This window comes from Haliotis asinina, chromosome 7 (assembly GCF_037392515.1).
Source record: "Haliotis asinina isolate JCU_RB_2024 chromosome 7, JCU_Hal_asi_v2, whole genome shotgun sequence".
NCBI lineage: Eukaryota > Metazoa > Mollusca > Gastropoda > Lepetellida > Haliotidae > Haliotis > Haliotis asinina.
The window spans coordinates 3,717,456-3,742,143 of NC_090286.1; the positions used below are offsets into that span (position 1 = coordinate 3,717,456).

Below are 24,688 nucleotides of genomic sequence, written 5' to 3' on the forward strand. Positions count from 1 at the left end.
TTCCCTGCTGGCTGTGTGGCCACCTCTGGACAGAGTTCCTGGAATCCCGAGGAAGGCTGTGTTCAACTTCTGGTTGAAAGCGTCTATGACCTATTGCGGGTAGGGAGGGTCTGTCAGGGTGTGATTTTATGGTCTTTCAAGAAGTCTGACAGAGTGTCTGCAGAGTCTACTGCCAAGCCATTTGAGCAGGTCTGTGAAGGTTTGGGAAGGTCTGTAAAGGTACAGACAGGTCTGTGAAGGTTTGCAGAGGTCTGTGAAGGTTTGGAAGGGTTTGGCATGATCTGTTGGTTACAAGAGTCTAGGATAATGTCTGCTTGCGAGTGAGAGTCAGGTACAGTTTCCTGCAAGTTGAGGGGATGTAGATCTACTATGTTTACTGGGTCTGGCACAGCCTACTGCTGGTTGCAAGGTTCTGGTATAATCGGTAGCTGGATTGCAAGGATTGGCTGACACATTCATTTTCTAACACATCTGGGACTGTACATAGATACACAGGGGTCGCTACAACAGACTACACTTATTTGCGACTAGAGACTTTTTGCCATGAGTCCGTCTCTTACTCGGTTGTAAATTTATTGTATCATTTTGTTTCTTCTTTTCTTTATCTTTGTGGTTGTTCTTGGTTTCTGTTTGAATCAGACCTGGAAAACAATTCCAGTATTTGAGTGGCATATCAACAAATGCACCAAAATACTCTGTAATCTTCTCACCATGGGACTGATAACAAAAACAGAAAACTGGGGTCAATCTAGAACAAGCTAATCCCATATGGCTAAGGGATACTATCCTTATGAGTGAGCTGAATTCTTCCAGCCTTATGTATCACCCCTATTCTACTATGATACACTGGACCAATAAGCAACTAAAGCTTTGATTGTGAAACGCCACAGAAGCATGACCAAGAAGCCCCCCACCCCCCACCAGTGCCTGACTGTCACCTCACCCTGACCTCAATGATCACTTGCCCCCACCCCCAGTGCCTGATTGTCATCTCACCCTGACCCCAATGACCACTTGCGCCTCACCCAAGTGCCTGACTGTCATCTCATCCTGACCTCAATGACCACTTGCCCCATCCCCAGTGCCTGATTATCATCTCACCCTGACCTCAATGATCACTTGCCCCACCCCTAGTGCCTGATTGTCATCTCACCCTGACGTCACTGACCACTAACTCACTTGTCGGCCAACCCTTGTACCCCTCAGTCATCTCACCCTGACATCACTTGTCGGCCAACCCTTGTACCCCTCAGTCATCTCACCCTGACATCACTTGTCGGCCAACCCCTGTACCCCTCAGTCATCTCACCCTGACCTCACTTGGCGGCCAACCCCTGTACCCCTCAGTCATCTCACCTTGGCCAATCTTCTGTGGAGCTGTGTCCTCCTCGATCACCATGTTGAGGCGGTCCAAGTATTTCTGGGACAAGTACCTGAACACTGAAGCATTCAGGAAAATGTAACACAACCAATACAATCCATCTACATCTAATCTTTTACTGAATCTGATAATTATGTGCAAACATTATGACTGATGGAACAACATGATGCGAAGGATGAATGTGACATCAGTTACCTTCGTCCACATTGAGATTCTCTTTAACAGAGGTCCTGTAAAACCTCAGCCTCAACTTCTTGGCCAGTGCCTCGGCCTCCTCCCTGGAACAAGCAACCAATGTCAAGGTCAAACTCTCTACTCAGTTGAAACCTTGAGCAATGATTTCTCCACCATAAATAATTCACAAGTCATTGAATACAATTCTTTTAAATCACAAAAGTGATGAACATATCTTTTTGCTAACATAAAAATTTCTATAACAGAGACAACTGGTAAACATAAACTAATATGGCTTATTTATTGCATGACCCAATGGTAGTCATTTCAGAAAACTGATCTTGTCATCTGAATTATGACACATACAACATCAAACTTGTACAATTGCCACTGTATAATTACCATGGATACTTACGTTTGGACCAGTGCATCATCTATGAGATCTATCTTGTTCTGTACTATCACCATGGAGATCTCTCCCACCTCCTCCTCCACCTGCATCAACAGATGAAGACATTAGGAAGGGAACAACAAGGAAATATACATACTACTAGCAGCGACAACATGAAAATCAAAGGTTCTAGTCATCATCCTTGAGCCCCAGTTTAAAGGACCCAGAAATACAAATACAACAACAGGACACTGTGAAGCCTGCAGGTCCCAAGTATCTGAACACTGACCACATGTAACCTCCTCAGTGAGATGGTAACTGAATATTACTGTACCCTGTTGACAAGGTCATAATTAAACCAGCTCAGATATTCTACCTCAGACCTGCAGGAAATGATAGTAAAGAAAACAAATTACAATCAGAATTTCCCAATTTGTTCGAATTTATAAAAATAATAACTGTTAAAAATTTGGGAAAAAACATCAGTTTTCAAAAATAACTAAAATGGCCTTCAGCTTAGCATGGAAGGCTAGCTAAATCTGATCATCCTTGAGATTAGCCACTCTGGAAAACCAGTGGATGAAGGCATGAACACCAATCCACATAGACATGTTTAAACAAACATCCGCATAGTCATCATGTAGCATTTACAAATGTGGTGCACAATGTTGGTTCATACTTCATAAAAATATTTGGACAACAAACTTTGAACTTTAAACATTCAGGTCATTACAAGGCCCTGCAGGCTTCCATGCCTAATTTCAAACACTGATATAACAAATACAAATAAATTTTAATTCAGCAACCCTGTTAAGCAAGTGGAAAAGGTTATTTGTTACTTGTACAAGAAATCCTATGAACTTTTCCATTCTGAATGATGAGAGCTGTATACAATTGTCACATCCATCACAAACTCCATGAAGTCTGGAGGAGCTGTTTCCAAAATCCACTACAAGTGTATAAGCTATTAATCACACCCCAGCCAAACAATCACATCAGCATGGTCAGTTGTCCAGAAGAACAGACGCCAACCTACCTTTCTTTTCCATGATTCAATGGCTTCAAAGGAGTCTCGGTCTACAGTGGAAAATGCAAGGACACATGCCTGAGCCCCTAAACAAAAAAAACAACACAGTTCTGAGAGACTGTTCTCACACATACTATTTGTACAAGACTGTATATAAGTTTTGGCTGTAAATGAAACCAGTGCTTCAACTCGAAAGATAACAAAGCAAATATTTGAGGCATTCCTATAAACATTATAATCCCAGCACGAGCCTGGGGAGAATAAAATTTAGATCATTACATCTTACCCAGCACGAGCCTGGGGAGAATAAAATTTAGATCATTACATCTTACCCAGCACGAGCCTGGGGAGAATAAAATTTAGATCATTACATCTTACCCTGTAATTTAAGGTCCTGTTTTTGTTATGGTGTGTGATTATTAAAGGGAGACTGGCAATCAGAGGGTTTAGTCTGTTACAGGCAATAAAGTTTCAACAAAAGTCAGAAACTTAATGCTCTACAATGTGAGCAGTTATTGTTCATGATCGTGACAAAACTACAAATGTGGAACTGTTCTCTCAAACAAGTACAGACATTATAATATTGACGGAATCCTTTATACTATAATACTGATGGAAACATTATCGAAACATACGCTAATGAAACCTAGACAAAAAGTAAGATTCCAGGACATAATGTGTCCATGACTAAACTCCTGTGAGCAGCTTAAAAATTTCACATTACAGTGAACAAGATACAATCTTTCCTTCAAGCAAACTTATCAGTAAAGTAAAGATTAAGGTAGTCATGATGAAAACATATTTCAGACCATACCTTTCTAAGGTCAGTGCCTTCATACAAAGTAACTGAAGGACGGAAAAGTTGTTTCAGATGTACTCTGAGATATCTGCATGAAAATTGAGACTGAAGGATTCAGCTGGGTTTTACACGTCTCTTAGCAATATTCAAACAGTATCACTAAGCAGGACACCAGAAAGAGGCACTACATATTGTAGCAGAATTGAACCTATGGGTCTTCTATGTGATGAGCAAATGTTTTAACCACTAGGCTACCTCAATGCCCACAAAATTGACAGATAACAAATGTTACTTTCAGGGCAACAGTGCTGTGAAGGTGCTAGAGCCGTCACTGTTATCCAGCAAGTGATCAACTGAGCATGACATGGACATTGAAGTTGGTGGATGGTAACACACAGAGGCTGACACTGTCTGTTAATCGCTATGTATATATAACTTTAGACAATATATACATGTCCACCTACCCAGATGTCCATGGCAGACAATACTAAAGCACCTGTACTGAAACATGTCAGGAGAAAGCTAAAGAAGTCAAAACAGATTAGTCAAAGCCTGTAAACATTGACACCACAGCTTAGGAAATGCCACTTACAGATAATCATTGGCATTTGAAAGAATGGACTCAGAAGCATGGATAACAGAACAGTGTGTAGTGACACTTCAACATGTCCACTAATCCCCATGCTAATCCTATCATGTTTTCTAATACAGAGACCACATTATTTATGTATTTGCCTGAGTGCCTGTATCAACAACTCAAAACCTTATTTCTGTATTTGCCTGAATGTCTGTATCTACAACTGAAAACCTTATTTCTGTATTTGCCTGAGTGCCTGTATCTACAACTGAAAACCTTATTTCTGTATTTGCCTGAGTGCCTGTATCAACAACTCAAAACCACTTCATTATTAAAATGTATACAAAAACTACACAAGAATCAATATGTGTCATTATTGTTAAGCAGATTATCAAATGGGACGACAGTTTTTATATATATGCCAATCTGTTGAAATTAGGACATAGACGAGATGTTAAATACAGATATTAGCTGAGCCAATGAGACAGTAGTGTCCATGCCCCAACAAATCCTGTCCGAGTCAAACACAAACGTCCAAACATCAATAACAACCTCCACAACACGTGTTTGTTTTGTCCACCAATCTCTGACCAGTAACAGGACGAGCAGTACAACACAAAACCTCCAAACCCGCGTGTCAATATTTTCCCAGAATCCTGAATGTGTCAGCTAAACTAAGAAAGAGGCAAGTCAACATGCACAGAATACCAGTGCATCTCTACCTAGTCAGCTTGATGAGGGAGTTGTTCGTTACAACCCCATATCGTCAGGCGTACCATTCGGTTTATCGAGATGACTCGACACTGGATACAGAACTAGTTTCATTCAAAGTTCAAATGCTTGGAAATAGATGATGAACACTCCTTCAGCTTAACTTTGCTTGGCATGCAAAGTGTTTTTACACTGTTGACGTAGTTGAGCTCACAAAGCTATAGGTCTCTCAGCCGAACTTCAAGAAACATGCATTTAGGTATGTTGATATGTGTGCTGATCGTGTGAAGTTACAGGGAGCTTGTTATGCACTGACATAACGGCCACACGCTCATTACATGGAGAGGTCTTTCTGACATCAAATCAAACAGGGAAACGTTGTTATACTCACGAAGTGCAACTGTCATGGAATAATGTAAACAGAAGTATTTTGTAGATCTTACTATCACATAAAGTGTAGCGCAATGTATACTTATTGTAATGCAGCCCCACAACTATCAGACATCTTAGTGATCTTAAACAGCTTGTTCTACAAATGTAAATTTATTGCAAAACCTATTATTTCTTGGGCTGTACTGCAACATAAACTCATTATAAAGAAGCCTCATGACATTATTCACAAATAATGTTTGACCCTCTGACAAATCAGGCAGATTTGCCAACAGTCACATAGAAGTCTACAAACTGCCACCCCAGGCTCCGATTGTATATTTCACAACAATTGATTGAAGTTGTTGTATGTGACACTCCACACTTGTTTGCTGTTTACAAATTGTACGTTTGTTAATAATTTCAATTAAATACTCTTTGGGTCCGGTGAATATTCAGTAGTTCAGACAGACATCTGAAACTTTCAGGACCCAGTGTCTTGTTAGCTTGAAACACCATTCGTGAACATTTCTCACACCTGGCCGGTATCTTAGCAATCTTGCTGTTTCATCAACTGTACTGCTTACTACACTGCAGACCAACAACTATAACAAATGTCTTCATGACAAACCATCAGAAACTTCCTAGTAATCTGCACACGAACATGTTCCAAATTAGTAACAATGACCTACAGACAGAAGATCTCAACAACTTTACTAATATGTCTGCTTACACAGCATATAAACCTATTGTCCTTCATACACGTCCTGAACAGATACACCCAATGCAGCCATGCATGTCTATAAAATGTGACAAGTCTAGATTATCAGTTTCATTTCTGGAAATGGCGAGTGAGATTAGCGTTACACAGCACTCAGCTTTATTCCACCTATAATCAAGAAAATAACTGACTCTGGACCAGATAATCAAGTGATCAACATCATGAGCTTTGACTAAAACAAATGGAAAATGATGACATGTGTCAGCTAAGTCAGCAAGCCTGACCACCCAGTCCCATTAGTCGTCTCTTTCAACAAACATGGGTTACAGGAGATCAATTCTAACCCAGAATTTTACAGGTCCTGAAATTGAATAAAGTCTCTTGGCTCCTCTTAATATTACATGAATATTATTTAGAAGCTATTTTTTTTGGTATAATATGTTCACATCAGAGACTAGATGTAAATCAATGTGACCAATTAAAGGCAATATAACATGGGCAGGGCAAACATTGATTGTATGCCCAATCAGAACAGGAACATGCAGAAACGCCATTCAGATCCAACATAGGAGCTTGAATTAATTAGTTCAATCATTCCAACATCTGACTCATCTGCATCTAATGAGGTATACAGTGAAATTCTCTCTGTACGTTTTCCTAATCTGTATCAGGACTGGACACAAGTATTCTAATTAGAGTTTACCTGACCCACATTTCCCCTGGCTAATGCAGCTGTACCTGGTAGCGACAAGCAGACCACCTCTGTAAGGAAACACTTCATCCAAATCTCTAAATATTTTGTGGATGAAAATTAATAATGCAGACAACCCAAGAATTTGACACCTTGTGACATGGGACAGACTTAACCCCTTACCTAACCTTTGATGATTTTCTACACAAAGATGTAATCATCAACATAATAAACCAGGATATACAATATAGCACTTCAGGATATAATCACACATACCTACCTATGTCCTGTGTAGTAACACCTTGTACCAGGCGTGCTCACACTGGTAGAACAACCATGCTGTACACATAAGATTTAAATAATCCCTATTTCTTACATTCCTTCACAGGTAGAGTTGGTCTGTATTGTCCAGGGATATTTCAAATTAAGTGACCAGGTCAAGAGAGGGTACATGAAACACTGACTGATGATCCACATGGCTCAGGGCTCCTGACGTGATTTCCACCAAAAACCTCTCAATAATATTTTAATGCAGAAATGCTTGGTTTCTGTTTCCCATACGAACATCTCAGTCCCTGTAACAGTAATCCTTCTGTTAACAAGAACTTGCAGAGAGAATAGCAAAATTCACAAGTGACTTTCCAACTTTTGCTCATGAATCCTTGAGTTGTGGAAACAACCAGAAAAGATCCACATTTGCACCAGTTGGTCCTGTCCTCACACAGGTGGTGTACTGTCATAGTAGAGGAGAAAACGACCCATGAAGATACAAGGTAGCATATGTCTGCAACCCATGCTTGCCATGAAAGGTGGCTATGCTCATGCTGTTAGTCACTGGATTGTTTGGAACAGACTCGTTTATTACAGACCACCACCACATAGCTGGGCATTACTGAGTGCAGCATAAAACTAAAACTCACTCACTCACAAGAGGAGAAAACCAGAAAGGATCCACTCACTGTAACGTGTGGTCCTGTTCTCCATAGGTGGTGTACTTTCACAGTAGAGGAGAAAATCAGAAAGGATCAACACACTGTACCATATGATTCAGCCTTTACACATATGGTGTACCTTCATGCTAGAAGAGAAAACCAGAAAGGATTTACACACTGTAACGTGTGGTCCTGTTCTCTCACAGGTGATGTACCTTCGCAGTAGAGGACAAAACCAGAAAGGATCCACACACTGTACCATGTGGTCCTGTAATCACACAGGCGATGTACCTTCACAGTAGAAGAGAAAGCCAGAAGGGATCCTTACATTGGTCAGGCCACCACTCCAGCGGTTTTCCCTTATACAGAAGGAAGACTGTATTGACAAACTGGACAAAGCTCCCAATCAACATCAGCGAGTATTTGACCTACACTAACAAATATACACAGCTACGCAATCTAGCCACAAAACAACTGAAGAAAAACAGATTAAACATCAGGAATGTGGCTGACTAAAGGAGAATTATTTACTTAAGTTAATCCATAGATCCTCTGCAACTACAGGATTAGGTCCTGACAAGTTTCTCAAGGCAATGAGCCTCCATAATCCTCATGAAACCTCAGCAGACATCTAGACATTTTCTATGTTTCAATGTTTTCAAAACTTCTTATTGGTTCAAATTAAGGCAAAAATTCAAACCACATCTGATAAGCTTAGCCACAAAAATTATTCAAGCTTCTGAGTCCTTGCCAAAATAACGACAATGTATACAAAAGATTATCTCCATATTCCAAACAAATACTTACTTGCCAAAATTACACCTGTAAACCTTTACTCAATTTATGGAGCAAGTTCATCTGCCTATATTGATATCTTAAAAGCAATATCTTTTCAAGTAAATCCTCTGTAAATATAATTCTACTTTCTAATGCTTTAAACTTCACTGCACATAGTTCTGCTCCGTTGGGGTGTGAGGGATGACTTTTTTTTTTGATTATTTGAAAAAGAAATGAATTTGGATTTGTTTTAATATTAAAGACCAACCTTACACATTGTTAACAAAGCGTGAATGCCTTCAAGTTGGAGAGACAATGCACAGTCATGTACTCTGATGATTATCATCATGAAAGCCTACCCTTAGCCCAAGAAGTAATTCAGCAAGTATCAGAACATTCCCATTTTCATTGAATGAGAGATTTTCAACCTTGCTTCTTACAAAATGGAGGAGAAAAAGGTATATACGTTATGTGATGTAGAGAATCACATTCACTTGGCTAAAACACTGCAAAAGATCCCAATGGATCACTGATAAATCTATGTATGTCTGTATATCTACAAACAATGGTGTATATTAGGTTAATGTTATGTGGGCCCCGTTTAGATTTGGGTGTTTGAAGTTTTCTGAGCTCAATGTACATACTCAATTTTAAGAAACTGTTAATAAACTGTTTTATCTTTTTCAGATATGATCATTCAAGATCATGAACGTAAACTGAAACCAAAAGTTACCAAATGAAAGATTTCTAGGAACACCCTTCCAGTGGCTAACTTTAAACAACAACCAATCAGGAATATTGATGCATGTGGATTAAAACTGGTTCACAGAATAGTCTTTTGCATGTGTGTAGAAATGATAACAATAATTATTGCATTATGTTTACATAGGCCGTACTTGCAGTATTTGGATGCAGTGTCCTCTAATATTTTGAGTCCACAGAATGCAAGCCCTGTCTGCGCCAATCCATGTTTTCATGAGGAAATGCCACAGAAATGCATCCTAGGTTTATCCTTGTATCTATGTACAAGTGTATTGCCACTGTACTAGGTCTTAGTGATGGCATTGAACTCCTCCTGTCTGGCAGTGTATATATCTGTATACATCTGTATACATAAGTGTATATGTAATGCTACTATACCTCTGTAGTAGGCCTTTGTGATGGCATCAAACTCCTCCTGTCTGGCAGTGTATATATCTGTATACATCTGTATACATAAGCGTATATGTAATGCTACTATACCTCTGTAGTAGGCCTTTGTGATGGCATCAAACTCCTCCTGTCCAGCAGTGTCCCACAGCATCAGGCGAACATCTTCCTGGTTCACCCTGGAACAAACAAAACCATGTCTGCTTACATCGGACATGTACAGGGATGCTCGACACACAGCCTCCACGACATGTCTCAAACTGGACTACATCTGGAGAACTACTCCAGGGATATACTGTAAACTATCTCATTTCCGCGCCTTTAAATTTTCGCGAGGTGATCTTGTTACAGGGGCGTCTCTGAATGTTTTTACACGACACGCAGATGCGTGACCATTGAGCTGTTATAAAGTAAACAGATTTGCGAAGTGATCTAACGCAAATTAATGTAATTGATTTCAGAATTAATCCTTTTTAATTAGGTGTTAGAGCAATGAAAATAGAATGTGATTGAGCTGTGTTAATCCAGATTAGCCCAGCGGTGACACGTGATTGAGCAATGACAACTGTATTGTTTTTGTGGTGTTCACTTATATGATAAGAGTGTATGATATATCTATATTATCGCGTGTTTTTATTCTCGCGTCATGAAGTCTGACGCGAAGTCCACGAAAATTAAACGGACGTGAAAATTTGGCTGTTTACAGTATTTGCTAGGGACTCCAAACCAGGTCCCTTTGGCAGCAAACTGGGAACAAATCATGACATTATTCTCTTAAAGTTCTTGATCTTTTATGTTCTTACTGTCAAAAATTCTGAAAAATTGGAAATGTTTGGTTCAGATGTGGAATTATTTTAAAATTTAATACTGGTATTAAAATCATTACAGTCTTAGAGCCAAATACTCATATATGAGTGTCCAAGTAAGTAGCTCAACTTTCAAGAACTGCAAAGTCTGTTTGAAACATGCAAATCAAGCAGTTCTCAACTAGATCTAGTTCTGAACATCTATGACAACGTTTAAAAATCAGTTCATGGCTGATTATCACATTACCCTTCCATTACCAGAATTACAATTCAAAGCTTGGGTTTATTCATACATATCTCTACATCAACAGCTTTGTACAGGACCACTACTGCCATTTACTGTGTCATATGAGACAAAGATGAAAGGGCATGGGTGCAACAGGGTCTACGTTTTATATGTCACAGTATATATATTATCGTATGTAAACAACATTAAAATCATTCTTTTCTTGGTAGCTTTCATTATTGGATTCATATCTCAGGTCCCAGCAATCACAATGATAAATGAATTGAAAAATCCTGTTTTAATTCTCTAACACATTGATGCTTGCTTTTCAGCCCTCTAGAACTTGGTGAGTCAATAATGGAGCATTCAACTACTCGTAGTTTGACAGCAGTGTAATATTCGACACTGATATAAATGAAATAAAACTGAAGTTGGTATTTATAAACTGGAATGTTTCAAATGGATACTGCCAAAGAATAAAACAATTCTCCTTTAAACCTAAAACATCATTTGCTTAGAAACAACAAGTTTGACTAAACATGCTGAAAAATATATCTGAAAATGAGTTAACAGAACTTTCCATACTGCCATGCTATTAGGATCCAACTTAGGAGAAGTGATGAAATGTTTAGGTTTTCAATATGCACTTTGGTAACCTTGGTTCAGCTTTAATGGTTACAGGGACTTTCAGCCATACAATGCTAGACAACAGAAATATTGCACGCCAATATTATAGCTTGACATGTGAAAGAATAACTGTTTCAACCTTTCACTTAAAAATCAACTCACAAAAGCCTCAATGTTCTGAACTCAACCCAAACAATTTATGATTCATAATCAGCAGTAACGACACAGGGTGAAAACATTAACTGATAGCAATCGAAGCGTATCACGTCATATACTGTCTGTGAATAACAACTGTGTCCTGGAAAAATAGTGAATCTCTACAGAGGTCTAAACTGTCATAAGTGATAAGGACATATCAGTCCTAACACACTGTCACACAGTATCAGGTTGTAAAGATGCTTGGCGAATGGCTGTGTCATAGACTGCCTTACTATTAACATCACAGCATCTACGTAGATTAATCCTTCATACAGACCCTGAAACAAATATATTTTACAAATGCAGCCCTAGAATATGTGGCGTGTCTAGATTACCATAGTTTAGGCTATGTTTAAAAATATTTCAGTACTATAATTCAGGATTTCTTATCTGTAAAAATGTTAATTTCGGAGACTAGACATAAGTCTAGCAGTGTGCACACTGTCTGGTTGTTTTTTAACAACCATATTGTTAATGGCTGTGTCATAGACTGCCTTACTATTAACATCACAGCATCTACGTAGATTAATCCTTCATACAGACCCTGAAACAAATATATTTTACAAATGCAGCCCTAGAATATGTGGCGTGTCTAGATTACCATAGTTTAGGCTATGTTTAAAAATATTTCAGTACTATAATTCAGGATTTCTTATCTGTAAAAATGTTAATTTCGGAGACTAGACATAAGTCTAGCAGTGTGCACACTGTCTGGTTGTTTTTTAACAGTGGTAATGTGGTCATGTGACTGCATCAAAACTCAATGTAGGAGAAGGCAAAACTGACTAAGGTAAAAATCAATGAACAAGACTGCAGTTCTGACACACCCAGTGAACATAACAGAGGGATTAAATAGGTCACGAGTCTGAGAAAACAAAATGAAGAGTGGATTGGTAACATTAACTGGCACCATCTTCACCAAAAGCTAATGCCATCTCTGCATCAGAGAGTTTTTTTCAGAATTTGCATCAGATATTAAAGATCAAAGAGAAAATTATATAAGTTATAACAGGTGAGAGCCTGGATTTAAAAAACATCCCCCACCGCAAATTATCAAATTAAACTTGAAAAGTAATGAAAATGAAGGTAGCAGTTTAAGATGAAGTCATGGGAATGGTTCTTCTCGCTGACAAAGGCAAAAAGTTAAAGTCCCCTTGTGACCTTGAAAGGAAGGTAAAGGTCACGAAACCTGACTGAGACCTGTCTTTAATTATGATGACCCTAGGTACCAAATATGACAAGAACCTAGTGAATGGTTCTTAAGATATTCTAATTTGTACAGACGGACAGAAGGAGCGTAATACTATATCCCCCTGCTTCACCCTAAACATGCGGTAGGGGATAAAAACAATGATCAGCAGATCCTACACAAAAAAGGGGCACAACCTTGTCACTTACTGTGACACCACATCTGACAGATGCACTAAAAGGCATTGCTCATCACTGCCTGTGGCAGTCACTGGGAAAAACTATATCCCACACAACTACTCTGTGTATCACCAACAATACCAACATTCCTCCAACACAGTGGGTAATATACCTTAAATACCTATTCCATTAGCAAAATTAATATAATTGCCATAATCATCTTCACAAAATGTCAGATACGTGGCTACAGATTTAAGGTACAAAGCCTCCAAACTTCTCAACAATGGCTGTCAGCTCAAAGAGATGACTAATCATAAATTCAAGTTGTCATCACAATGGCGATGATGCATTGGTAAGGAGGGGGCGTATCCTAGCTACATTTAACGCAACGTTATAAATGAATAAGCCATAATTAGCCATAATGCACTCAAAAGGACGTCAACAATTTAAAATACATTCCTTTTTCTGAAAGTTAGTGATCCTTCTTAATCTCATTAATTCACAAGAAATACACAGGACACATGCCTATGAAACTTGTTTGTGAAAACTTTTTTAGATATCACAACTAAACACACCCCACTAGAGTACCTCAATTAAAAATGCTTCAATTCAGTGAAAGTTGGCAGGGACAGAATTTACATCTCTACTTATTCACCTTTATATATGACAGATTCCTCTTCTAATTTAGCCAAGACAGCATTTTATGTCAAAACCTGATGGAAAACCAGTATTAACTTTTCCAGTTGGTTGTATTTAATAAATATATTAGATAGATCTTCTAAGAATTTGTTAATAACAGTGTACTCACGTAAATCAGCATTAGTTATCCATCTACAGCTGGTTCTGCATAAATATGTGGTTGGAATTTATTGTGCATGGCATGTATGCTATTTGATAATATAATTTGATGTATTAATAACTTGTATTTTTTTACTACTATAATAGTTGTGTATTTTCTGTTGTTTTCACATATCAAATATGATAAAACTGTATGGGTTGGCATCTCTGCTTCATATATATCTTTAATTGTGTCTTTATTATTGCAGAGCAGCCATATCATACCCCCAGGTAGAGGCTCAAGATGGTACATTTACCATGGCAACTTATTTCCTATTACACCCATCACTGTATTAATTCTGTATCCAACTGAAGTACAGTTTCTGTTGATTGACAAGCCCATTTATCATCCTCAGTAAACTGACAGAGTAATTTCCAGTATAAGATAATGAAAAATCAATCACCCCCACACAAGAAGTCCCATCAGCCACGCAGGTGTATGTGCCTGTAGACCCTGTCTGTGATGGTGTTGGGGGATGCTGAATGGTGCTGGGGGGAGACTGCGGAGAGGCTGGGGGGGAGGCAGGACAAGGCCGCGGACACGGGTTACATGATCGCCCCAAGTCTTGTATACATGGCCATTACCTCTGTCTACCTGAGCATCTGCTAAATGCAAACACAGTAACACCAAACAGGTGTGAGACAACATCAAAATTTAATTTCCCAGCCGCCCATTAGGTAGTGTTGAGTGAAGGCTGTGTTTAACATGGTGTAGTGTTGCTGCTGTTAGGGCTGATTTCCTTACCACTATTTATTAGAGAAGTGGATGATCAGACTTTCAAGTACACATTATCATTGTTCTTTTAAAACACTTCATGTCTTACAAAAACTACAGCATGGTAACTTATTATACAAAACACAGAGTGAGTGAGTGAGTTTGGGTGGTTGAGTTAGTGACAGAAAGAGAGTCATACTAATTTTATATATTCCAATATTGTTTCTATTCATTGTACCTTTAAGGGAAAATGAAGATTAATTTATTTTCCGCAGATGTACAAGTGAGAATTTGGGCACATTAACCCTTATTTCAATTTACCCAGTTAGACTGAATAACTATTTTTTCAGAATGACAATCCGTTATAACCCAGGCAGCATGTTTATAACCATTGAGGACAAGTTCTGAACTTTCTACATACTTCTACAGCATGAAGTGACCCTTGCAAACTTGTTCCACCTGTTTGTTCCAGGTGAGTTAATTGTCTGACAGCTGATACCTTCTCAGATGTCTCTGTCTTGACTTGTTACACAAACCTCTGAATATCAAGCAGGCATGGCTAGTATCATCTTACAGCATCATTACCTGCGACCAGTATCAAGTTACCATTCCCAGGGAACAAAGTAACCAATAGTCTTTATAAACCCTGATTGTGGAGCAGCATAAGCAGTGCTCATTGACTAATAAAGTTACGACAGGGCCGACAGTGTTTGTCAGTAGGTAAAAGGATTAAATTATCTTTTGATATAAGCCTTATTAAAAAAATAATAACACTTTGTTGGATAAATGATAACAAACCCTATCGGATCTAGATACTAACAATAAACTGGATTTCATTTAGCAGGGATTAGGAAAGAGAACCTTGACAATGGGCCATTATCAGGATTATTAGTCATTTTCTGAATTCAAAGTGGGCCACTGCCCTTGTTTTTAATGGGCCACTTTTAATTCTAATGTGCAAAATGGCACACAGTCCCTGACTGTCCCAATCCCTGATTAAGTAAACATACTTCAAAATATCATGTCATTATTGCCTGGCACTGTGGTTCCACAATTTAGCACATAAGTGTGATAAACACCAAACTGTATCCATAGAACAAAACAGAGAAGGAGTATATCAGGTGCTAAGAAATCACAATGTATTCTCACACAAAACACTCACAATCACATGGACTGATTTAGGAAGGGTCTGTCCTGCATCATGGAGACAAAATTATTGAAGCTATGATAATATACAAGGGACCAAACCCTTCATATCCACAAGAAATTGTTACTGAAAGCAGAGTCAGCCACACAAATCTAACTGCACTGAGACCAAGGGTTATAATGAATGTAGTGATGAATACTTCAACCCAATTATTAGTGAGCGAGTGATTTTGGGTTTTAATTACCACTATTAAAAACATTCCAGCAATATCATGGCAGGCGAGACCAGAAATGATCTTCAGACATTGTACCATATGGGGAAATGAAGCTGGGCCTTTGGCGTGAAGAGTTAACACTAACAACTTCAGTACGCTGAGTACCCCACCGTCCCTCAAACCTATAATTACCTGCCTACAGGAATGATACATGTTTGAGAATCATTGTCAGAATCATATTTTTTCAGACAAGCAGGAATAGTTATCCGTCAACTGAAACTGAGAGAACCCTACACTCAAAAACAACTACTAACGGACTATTCTATACTAATGTTATAGAATAAATCTCAGCTCTGTGGGAGATCTCCTCATGTTTGTCTACATCAATATATTAATCACAATACCCACTGAAATATTTATGAGGACCCTCTAGATAGCCTGAAGATGAGTGGATTGGCGTCAATGAAGCCTTCAGTGTCTTGAGTGGCCATAGCAAACTGATACTAACAGGTGTACTTCATATCTGGTGACTCCATCACCAGACAGACACGGTCAGTCAGATGTTGACAACTAACAAACATGATACATGGGACAATACTTCCACATTGATGGGGACAAAGATGTTTGAACAGAATCCTGCTGTTTACAGTCATGGAATCAATGATAGTCTAGGGCAATGAAATACGAGCTGAAATGTGTATGATTTATTGTCATACAAGCACCTCAACCAGGATCATCTGACTCTGATAGTTGTGCGGGGTGGATCAAAACTTCATTTAACATTACTAAAGGATCTTAATCAGCTGACTACGTAGGAATTTCAATGCCTAAAGAACAAAACCTGATTTTTGTTCAAATAAATCATATAACCATATTGATATACACTGATGAACAGATACAATGTTCCTATTTTAAAGTATTTGTCTCAATGTGAACATTTTAGAGGACCATGATTTTGTTTTGTTGTGTCTACACCATGTTAAAAGTAAACAACATTTCAGACAGAAGACAATCCAAGCACTGACTGATATTGTGAGCAACAACCCGTCATAGGTGTATGATGGCATGCAATAAATTAACTTGTTATTAATGTTAAAATGAATAAAACCACATTTGCTTATTCCCTACAGGTAATGTGAAGTTATTGCAGTTACACAACATGAATGAACACATGAGTATCATCATACTAGCACCAGGCTGGGAAACAACAAGCACCTTCTTTTAATGTGTTTGGGTTTATCAACACTGTCATTTCCCTCTACATCAAAATGCCCTACCAGCTACACTTCCTATTTAGTTTAAATCTTAGATATCTTATGGCCATCATAGACTGCTTTGAGTTTATTTTAAACGGAATGTTGGAATGGTCGTTGTGGGTGACATCGTTATTTCTTCTGAGAGGCTGAATTGTGCATATTTAATGAGATTCCTCTAAGTTCTAGGGGTTCACACATGACATCATCAATTACATGCTTGTCACTGAATTCAGTACTAAGTAATTATTTCTGTCATGTAATTATATCAATAATTAAATTCTGTTCATGCCATTTACATAAATCTACACGGTCAATTTTCATGACGGGCAGCTCTTACTCTTAGAAATAAGCTGCAAATTGTTCTCACATATCCAACACGAAAATATTTGTCTGACAGAAATTTCATCATCATCACTCCAATAATTGAAACCAATTGAGGCTCTGGGTTCACATAATATGAGAACAAACCTAGAGGACCTCGTCAGTTTCTACGAGTGTTTCCAATAAGACATATATTACTTACTGAATGATATGTTTTGTGGGGGGATTATGGTTCTGTCATGAGAGTGCACTGTACTTTCATACTCACGGGACTGAGTTCTCATTTGACTGCATGAATGCATCACAAAGCCCCCATCACTGCAGGGATCTCACCAAAGTACTGAACACCTTCATTCGATTCCCTTTGGAAAAAATACTTTCATCAAATTGCCTTACAGTGTCTCTATGGTTTCAGACTCTTTGCCATGAGACAAATGTTGCAAAAATGCCATTGGTAAGCTGTGTGACTTGTAGGCAATCATCCATATATTTACAAGTGGAGTCAGGTTCAATGACTTTCAGTTCATTGAGTTCAAGTGATTTACAGATAGCATGCGTGAAGTTTACAGCTGCTCTGAACATAAGCATCAAATTGGTTGAAGTCATTTTGGACCTTAAAGAAACTGACAAAACCTGACAAAAAATCAGTACAAAAGGATTCCAGCATGAGCTCCTATCTTCTTGAATGTTCAACTTACATTTGTGAGTGCATGTGCAGATAGAGAGTTGCATCAGTGATTCAGCCTCTTCATGGACTGATGCTCATACTTTCAATCACTAGTTTTCCTGTATAGACACAATCACTAACATGCATGCCATGAAAGGAACCCATCCCTGATTATACTCTATGTTTAACTAGAAATCTGTCACAGGTTTGAAGCAAGATGATCACGAGTCCGCTCAAACTTATTAACTTATGAATGTTGGGATGGTTGAGGTTCAAACCATGCTGTTTCTCTTAAAACCATGAATATGAACAGATGCACACCAAGACAACATAGGTATAAACTTCAAAGAAAATCCAAATATGAAAGACAAGATGTAAGATCTGATCAAAGACATGTCCCATCCCCACATCTTTAGCTTGTCACCATTAAGCTTGCACTGAACTCAGGAGGTAAAGAGTCTCGTCTGGTTCTGTCAGTGCTCTGCTTGGGTCCTGCTGCTGCCTAGCACCTTCTTTCCATCATCAGTGGTTTACACAGCTCAGGATGGAGAGAGGGAGCAAGGGAAGAGCTGGGGTATACACGCTGCACAGGGTCTGAAGAGATGCTTTGATCTCCTAATTAGATAAGTGTGCTAGCAAAACACCCGACTCATCAAATAGCTGGTGCTACCACAGCCGCACACTAAGCACATCATAACGGGCTTGGACACTGCTGGAGACAAATAGCATTAGGAAGTTTTCTTGACTTATCAGCTTCCGAAAAAACATTCATCTGCATATCATTACTAAATTTCGATAAAATCTTCATGACAATGTCAGTCAAGGCCTTAGAAATCTAACCTACCTGAAATCCCAAGCAATGCAAGATAAAATTCACACACTAACACTGTATGTATCTTGGACATACAGAACTAAATGTAAGAAAAAAATAGATTGTAATATAAAAAAAAATAGATTGTAATATAAAAAAAATAGATTGTTATATAAAAAAAAATAGATTGTAATATAAAAAAAAATACAAGTGTTGAATCTGTGGAAAATATTATGTCATATATGGTAAAAAGAGTGCCATCACTGTTTTCTGCCAATGATTAGCATTATGAATTCTTACTTGTTACATCATGTCTAACCTCTTGATTTTAAATCTATGTGTTAAATCAGCATATGTCGTATTACTTCATATTAAAATTTACAGTTTTCACAAGGTAATAAAAATGTCACCACTAGTTGTATTCAAAGAGTCCACAAAAGGGCCACAACCAACTGATCCTCTATGCTGTAGATAATTCTTAAACTGACCAGATTAAGTACATAGTTTTGACCGAAAACATCAGAAGGAGAATGTATTTACCAAGAAACCAGTATTAGTATCAAACATGTTGCCTCACCCCCCCAAAATATATATTTACAACTGAAATTAGCTGCCAAGATTTTCAAGTAAAGCACAATGACAGTAGAAAACCAAAATACTGGGTTTTTAGACAACTGAATGGAGCTGTGATTAAAAAATGATAACTTAAAACTTTATTTTTCATTTTCCTTAACATATACATCAGGTGGGGCCCTTGGATTAAGTAGGTCACAGAGACATGCACATGCTGCCCATTGGTATGGTAGACAGCAGGTTAAAGAAAGTAAATGTTACCCTTCTGTCACTTTCACACCTACCTGCTGCAAAGCTCATGAAAATGAAACTTTCTCTTACAACGTACCAAGTGAAGGCACAATCAAAACAATGACACCCTCCCTTACTGTTTACAGAATAGACTGAAGCCATAGGACACCATTACTGGTGATCTTATTTGATCAGGTGGTCGGCATTTCAAAAATTCAATGGTTAACAGAAACATATATCTAATCTTTGGAAGATACAAAACGACTGGTTTATTCGCATTATGATTCTTAAAAAAACTCAAATCTGTTCATAATGTCAGATTAACTTTTTCATCAATATGATAAAACCACTTAAAGCATTATGTTATATCTTCTTAATTTTAACACGTTAAAATCAAAATTACACTTTTTCAGTAAAGTATTCATTATGTGTCTTTTATTTATTTGGCAGATTAGTAATAATTAAACAATGGTAGTGAAAAAAAGAAAGAACAAATTACTAATGATTTTAGTGGTTTTTTTGGGCAAAAGAAACTTTCCAATCTATTATGATCATAACACTACTAACATAATAAAACTGTCACTATCATTATCATTAGCCAGCGGTAACCATGACAGTTAGTGCTGGACTGTAGTCTATATTTTTCAGAACCACAATACATCTAAAGCACCTGCTAAATACTAGGTTAGTAAACTGAGGGGGATAAGCTGATATAATTACATCTGCATTGCCCGAAGTGTCACAAAATGCTTATTTAATAATCTGCCTAAGACCTTCAATATGAACTACTCCTTTCACACGCCACTCAATTAAACAACCGTTATAAACAGTTACCAAACACTTTAATAACATTCAATTATCCCCTAATTACTGCTAATCACCACATACACAATACATGTTGTGGCTGAATGCTCAGCCCCCACAGTTGCCAATGCCAATGGTGTGCGTTAACACCTATTCTATTTACTCCTTGCTTGGGAAGGCAGACAAAGACAATGTATGGATAAGATGTGCTTGAACAAATCCTGGATCAAGTTTTATCACTCCCCAAGGTGTGTTCATAGGATTTGTATAGGGCAACCATCCCAGTGCCAAGACTAAAAAACAGAATAAGATGAAAAATATTCATCTAGTTTGTTTCTTGAACTCTCTTGATCATGTCCATTGTGAAAGTACAAGCAGTACATCGTAATATTTACTGAATGAGCATATCAGGTTAAATGACACTTCAAACACTATTTCAGTGGCAGACAGGATTAAACCTGCAAACATACTTCTCCTCTGAACCTGGGCCTTGATTTTTGAAGCGCTTTTAGTACTGAGAAAGTCGTAAACTAATCTTTATGTATGATACTTAAGACTATCTTAGTGCTGAGAGAACTTTGAAAATCTGGGCCCAGTTCTGCATTATGTATTTTAACAGTTATGTTTGCAGGAATGTTAAATTACAAACAGTATAGTACAGAAACATTTCAATAACTCATTTTTGCAAAACCTCACAATTCAATGCTTTAGGTAATAAATGTAACTACATTGATTTCTGATTTCAAACTGATTTGAAAGTACACGATAATTCTTTAGAATACAGACCTAGAGGCATACATCAGGAAAGAAAACAATTACCAGTTAAAAATCGATTATCCTTGTAAACTGTTTCACTCCCAAATTCTGTTGCTGACTCCCCAAGATATAAATGCCTAGGGAGAACTCTGTTTTTCCCTGATGTGTCTGACACATGACTTCACTTTATTTATTATCCAGCAGTTAGGAAACAACTAAGTTTGGATCACATAATCAAGTGATTGACATCATGGACATCGATAAACTTAATGCAGATGCAGTGACAGGCAATCAATGACGATATAAACACCTGACTGATGATCATCTGACAGACTGAGTTGATTTTTTCAAACAGCTGTACTTGTACATTGCTGAGGACTTGCGTTCTTACACTGTTCCCCTGACAGTGGTTGTCTGAACTTATTTCGGTGCAAGGGTCCTACATGTCCTCTGTCCATATGGAACACTTAGTTGTGTTGACACAACAACATGTTGATTCAACAGAAAAGGGTGTCCCTGTTTTAACCACATCAGCAAATACATGGTTGTTGATAAGATGATGTGAACCGTGCTCTACAATCTCGACTCGTTGGTGACTCCAGAACTAAAATCAGTCCTTGTTTATTCAGCCGGTGATTGTCACAAGTGTAGTTCTTCCTGACGTCAGGGCAATCTTAAAGGTGTTTGCTTTAAGATTCAGGAATGCTGTATACTACCAAAGCGCATCTTAACAATTTACACATATACTGCAGGGCTCCTGATAAAGGCTGTATGTATGGATACAAATATGCATGATACGGTAGACAAAAAGTCTGAAAAAGTTGCAGATACTAACCACAGCAATGATGTACCATCTTAGAACCAATTGCAGATGTATTTATCTGAGAAAATATTGCTTTATTGTTTATTGACATGTTTACACAAGGGTAGCAATGCTGTGGCTGATATATGCAACAAAACACAAGATTACTCACACACAATTAAATTCCATTTAGTACTCTAAATGTACTCTTAACTTTTCCCAGTAACAAAAAAATAAGGTGTACATACTCTTCATATTGAAAAAGTATCTGGAGCCCTGTATTGTCTTTGACAGAAACAATTCATTTAGCATAGACATGTCAATTGACATAATCTTCAGATGATCATAAAGTTAATGTCTGGACTTTGATAAGCAAAGAATTTATTGGACTAAGTGTTCACATTTGACACTTGTATCTTATTTTATAACTGAATGCTAACCACAGCAGAGGCCTAATACTGGTAAGCCAGTGGAACCAGAATCTATCTATATTCTTAAGTAGGTAGAACGGCTTTTAAGAACCATACAGCAGAATTTGGTATATAATACAATGATTCCCCTGCATTCTGGTTCCAGTGACTACAGTGAACCAACCAAACAAAAGAAAGCTGATTATAATCAGACTAAGTTACCTGATGATTTAATTGCAGAAGAGACTCCAAATGTTTTCGTAAATACCTTATATCACAGACAGCTGTCTAAGATTGATTGTTTCCTTATGTTTGAGTTATTCATTGAGTGTTGAAGAAACAAAAGGAGACAAATTTATTTGTACATACATTTACAAACTCATCTGCTCTACTGATGTATATTTCAGATTGGATCATACACATTAGCATTGATTTGAGAGGTGTCCACTATACAATGGGTGTGGCTATATGATGATCAAAGACAGCGATACAGTATTTAGAGGGTAAAATTAAAAAGCATGATTTGGGAAATGTTCACTGCTTTTAAATACAAATCATAGTTTTATTTCAGCTTTGGAATGTGTTCCCTCAAAAATGATCCATTTCAATAAGATAATTTTTTGTGCATTGAAGTTAACATACATTATTCTGAAACTAAAATTAGTAAACAAAATGTATAATTTAAACTGAAATAGAGCAATTCATTTTAAAATTAAGACATATACAAGAAATTGCCAAGAATTTAAAGAAAATTAGCAACTCACTCAATTTGTCTCTCCAAGAAATCAACTCCAATAGTTTTCTTGTAGTCCTTGGTGAATATCCCCTTGCAATATCTCTGAATCATGCTGGATTTGCCCACGGCACCATTGCCCACCACTACCACTTTTATGGCAATCTCCACTTCTTCTTCTCTCATGGTCACAGACTAAACACTGTACAATCAGACTGTGTATCACAAGCTATAATTCTCACCAGCTTGTTATTTCTGTCTTAAGGAAACATAATCACAAACCCAATAATTAATGTAGATGTAGAATATCTTGCATGGTGGTTGTCCACATATACCTGAAAAAAACCCCAGAAATCTACATAAATATGACTTGTACGGACACAAACACCTGACACTACTGATATAGAACAAGAGAGATTAAGAGCATAACAATTATCACAGATACAATTCTATTAAAAAATGATACTGATAATTAAAAAATCAACTCCAAATACGTATACAGATATTAGTTTTCAGTCCACAATAACTATGCTAATCAGAATTGTCAATAATCAGAAAATACAAGGAATTCCTGAAGCAAATCAACACTGCTGTCCTTTGAAATATTTGTCTCACAATACAGTGGTTAATCTGTCACAAACATGCCCATGAAAATGCTGCAAGCTTTTCCTTTAAATGAAGCATCCCAACCAGTAATACACTGGGGTATATCTACAAATACTTATGCAAGCATGCTAACATATCCATTCCCGTTTAATGGCCCACTATGTCATTCCCATGAATGTATCAGTTATTCAACGATATTATTGTCCCAAAGGTTACAGATTTATGGGCTGGAACAACCCATCTTGTTACAATAGCAAAGACCGTCTTATGTCAGTTTACTTAGTGTAACATTACATCATTAATAAATGGTACATAATTTACGCCTGTAATATCGGTCTTCAACCGTACCTGAATATATACCTGCCCGGTTGATGACTTGCTCGTACACTTTTATAACATTCTGATAAGTTATCTCAACGCTGACTTTACCTAGGAACGTTAACAAATGTCGACCCTAATTTCAACAAAAATGGGAAAATGAATCATCTATGAAATCAATTGGATCTAACCTTTCACACGTTCGTGATCTGATAAAGGGGCTATGTGTACTCAAACGGTACCTGTTTACAAGTGACACTAGACAGGTGCTCAAAACTGTCACCCTGTACTCAATTAACCCGAATTGAAAAGTTGAGCTGTTAAATCGTACCTGTGTTTTTGTTGAGGACCTCAACCCATTGTTAGGTAAATAACGAGCATGTACCATCCATCGCGTGTTGACAAACAACGACCACAGCAGTCACTCAACCTGTGGCCGAAACTTTGTGACAAATCTTCGGAAGAGGTGAATGCCAATACCGCACCAACTGAAAAGTAAAAACGTCTTACAATTATGTAATAAATATTTGTAATATATGTCATCGCTAAAATCATAGCTACAT

The 24,688-nt window shown here is 37.7% G+C and overlaps 1 protein-coding gene across 1 annotated transcript; it reads right to left on the minus strand.

Moving 5' to 3' along the window:
* Positions 1-124: 124 nt before the first annotated feature.
* Positions 125-24,603, minus strand: LOC137291227 (ras-related protein Rab-23-like). Its single transcript, XM_067822524.1, has 8 exons — positions 24,457-24,603; positions 23,233-23,536; positions 9,793-9,878; positions 2,983-3,059; positions 1,971-2,050; positions 1,577-1,659; positions 1,357-1,440; positions 125-641 (listed from the first exon to the last, which is right to left on the minus strand). Exons 2-8 carry the CDS (start codon positions 23,385-23,387, stop codon positions 502-504), a joined length of 705 nt encoding a protein of 234 aa, XP_067678625.1. The 5' UTR covers positions 23,388-23,536; positions 24,457-24,603; the 3' UTR covers positions 125-501.
* Between the last annotated feature and the right edge of the window lie 85 nt (positions 24,604-24,688).

Coding starts and splice junctions, on each gene's coding strand:
- LOC137291227 (XM_067822524.1), bottom strand. CDS start 23,387: ATGAGAGAAGAAGAAGTGGAGATTGCCATAAAAGTGGTAGTGGTGGGC. Junction 1,660..1,970: donor GATGATGCACTGGTCCAAAC/GTAAGTATCCAT, acceptor TGCTTGTTCCAG/GGAGGAGGCCGAGGCACTGG. Junction 642..1,356: donor TCCACAGAAGATTGGCCAAG/GTGAGATGACTG, acceptor ATTGTTTTCCAG/GTCTGATTCAAACAGAAACC.